This window comes from Bison bison, unplaced genomic scaffold, assembly GCF_000754665.1.
Source record: "Bison bison bison isolate TAMUID 2011002044 unplaced genomic scaffold, Bison_UMD1.0 scf7180017864377, whole genome shotgun sequence".
Classification (NCBI taxonomy): domain Eukaryota; kingdom Metazoa; phylum Chordata; class Mammalia; order Artiodactyla; family Bovidae; genus Bison; species Bison bison.
Window position 1 is genome coordinate 295,139 of NW_011494949.1, and position 2,200 is coordinate 297,338.

General features: G+C 65.7%; 1 protein-coding gene across 1 annotated transcript in view; it reads right to left on the reverse strand.

The window, feature by feature from the left end:
- The window catches only part of ZDHHC11 (zinc finger, DHHC-type containing 11), a 34,176-nt gene extending 33,540 nt beyond the window's left edge, over positions 1 to 636 (reverse strand). Inside the window, exons 1-3 of the mRNA XM_010857129.1 lie at positions 557 to 636; positions 480 to 498; positions 123 to 215 (exon numbers count right to left, since the gene is read on the reverse strand). Coding sequence (XP_010855431.1) covers positions 123 to 215; positions 480 to 498; positions 557 to 636 — 192 coding nt within the window. The remainder of the gene's footprint in view (positions 1 to 122; positions 216 to 479; positions 499 to 556) is intronic.
- Positions 637 to 2,200: the final 1,564 nt, after the last annotated feature.

The following is a 2,200-nucleotide window of genomic DNA, read 5'->3' on the forward strand; positions in this document are numbered from 1 at the left end:
AACCCAGGTCTGCTCGTGCCCTGATGGCCCTGGGCTCTCTGCGGATGGATGTCCAGGGGGCCCCCTGCGATAGAGGGCTCTGCCCTCTGCCTGGGCAGAGCCAACGGAGGCGAGGCACCCACCTCCCTCGCAGCCAGAAGGCGCGGCCACAACGAGCACGCGGAGCACACTCTCCTCGAGCACTCTCTCCTCTCAGTTCTCAGGTCCTGGGTGAGCTGGGAAAGCACAGGTGCCTCTCACTCAGCCCAGGCCCAAATGAGAGACCCACAGGACCCAAGACGCATCATAAAGGCGGCCCCGCCCCCCGGGGACGCATCACCGCAGCGGGGGAGGGACAGGCCCAGGGCCCCCTGCGGACCCTCACCACCCGCACCTGAGCCTGGAGAACTTCAGCCTTTAGTGAGAAGGCAGTGGGTTCAGGCCCCTGACCTGCTGCCTCAGCATTTCGGGCCGGGGGTGGCCAAGGTGTCCACCCCAACCTCATCCTCATGCTTGACCCTGGAGCCGAGATGCCGGGCTCTGTCAAGGGTTGTGGGCACCTCTGTCTGGGCCTGACCAGCCCCCGGCTGCCTCCTTGTTGGCTGCAGAAGGGCCACAGTAGATGGCGAGTGGGGAGTGCAGGCATGTGGACACCATGGCGAACAGGCGGCTCACACTATGACGATCAGCTCTGGTCTTGGGGTCTCTCGCTTTCCGCCTCACCCCACAGGGTCTTGATTTCTAAGCTCAAGAAACGCCTGGTCCTCAGGGTCGGGTCTGAGGACTCCTATCTGATGTGGTGGATTCCGATCTCGATCCTCCCTTGGGGAAGGCAGGTAGATAGGGACGTGTCCCTCTCCATCCACAGATGTGGCATCCCACGGCCTCCAGCCTCCCTGGGGAGTCACCCCTCGGGGCACCATCAGCAGTGGAAGGCAGGCTGGCCTCCTCCAGGCAGCGTGCCAGCCCTGCCTGAGGCCCATGGGGATCGGGATGGCCTCCTCCTGGTCCTCTGGGCCTGGTCCGGATGGACAGGCACGAGGCAGAAGCCAGCGGGTTGCAGGCAGTTGGGTGGGCGGGAGGCCGGTGAGGAGGGGGCTCCTCCAGGGCTTGGGGCCTCCCACGGGGCGGGGCTGGTCAGGCCGACTCTGCTCCTGGTCAGCCCTGCTCCCCCAGCTGCCCGGCCTCAACCTCTCGCTCACTGGCTTCAGTTTCCTCACATGCCGTTGGCCCAACAGCACTGTCCTGGAGCAAAGCAGCCCCTGGGTGATGGGGATGCTCTTCCAAAACCCCAGCTGACCACAAGCAGACAGGCATGCGAGAGCCGGACGCCACCTGGGATCATCAGCCGGGAGCCCCAGGGGATGAGGGGGAAGCTGGTGCCCGCCTCCAGGACCTCTGCACACAGTGCCCGCCCACGGGCAGGCCTGAGAGAAGGAACCTCCCCCAGAAGGTGCTTCCAGGGAGGCAGGCAGCTCCAACCGCTGTCCACGGTGCTGCCCGGAGTCCACAGCTGCCAGCGAGATCCAGGGCAGATCCAGGGCACCCACCAGGGTCTGACCCCGAGACCCAGGGTCTGACCCCGAGACCCAGCCCACAGGCAGCAGAGGCCTCGGAGACGTTGCAGCCATGATCCCTGGAGACTGAAAGCAGAGCTCAGCCCCCGCGGGAAGAGCGTAAGGCCCGCATCCCACACTTTCCCCCCACCCCGAGGGCTGAACTCTGAGAGCGCTCAGCCGGCAGCGGCCAACACCCACACTCTCGCCCTCTGCGGGACTGGGCTCAGGGATCCCAGGAGACGGAGACAGAGCTCAGCCGGCAGAGTGGCCCGCACCCACGCTCTCCCCCCTGCGGGGCCGGGCTCGGGGGTCCTGCAGACTGGCCCACACCCCTGCTCTCCCCCCGTGGGGCCAGGCTTGGAGGTCCCGGCACCACGGCTCCCGCTCACAGCAGCTCCGCCAGCTGCTGGTCAGTGTCTTCACATGTCCTGGGAAGTGCTCTCTAGTTAAGACGATCGTCATCATGGGCTCCTGCACAGAACACGCTTCTCCAGAAACGCTTATGTGCAGCCATGCCCAGGGCATCGCAGACCCCAGCCCCTCACCCGTGGGACTCTGAGGGATGATGAGCTCAACCAGCCACAAGCGCTGCTGCCAGGTCTACCCAGCGGCCAGGGAGCTTCTGGAGGCGCCAACCTTCTGTTTCACGGCAGGAAAACAGA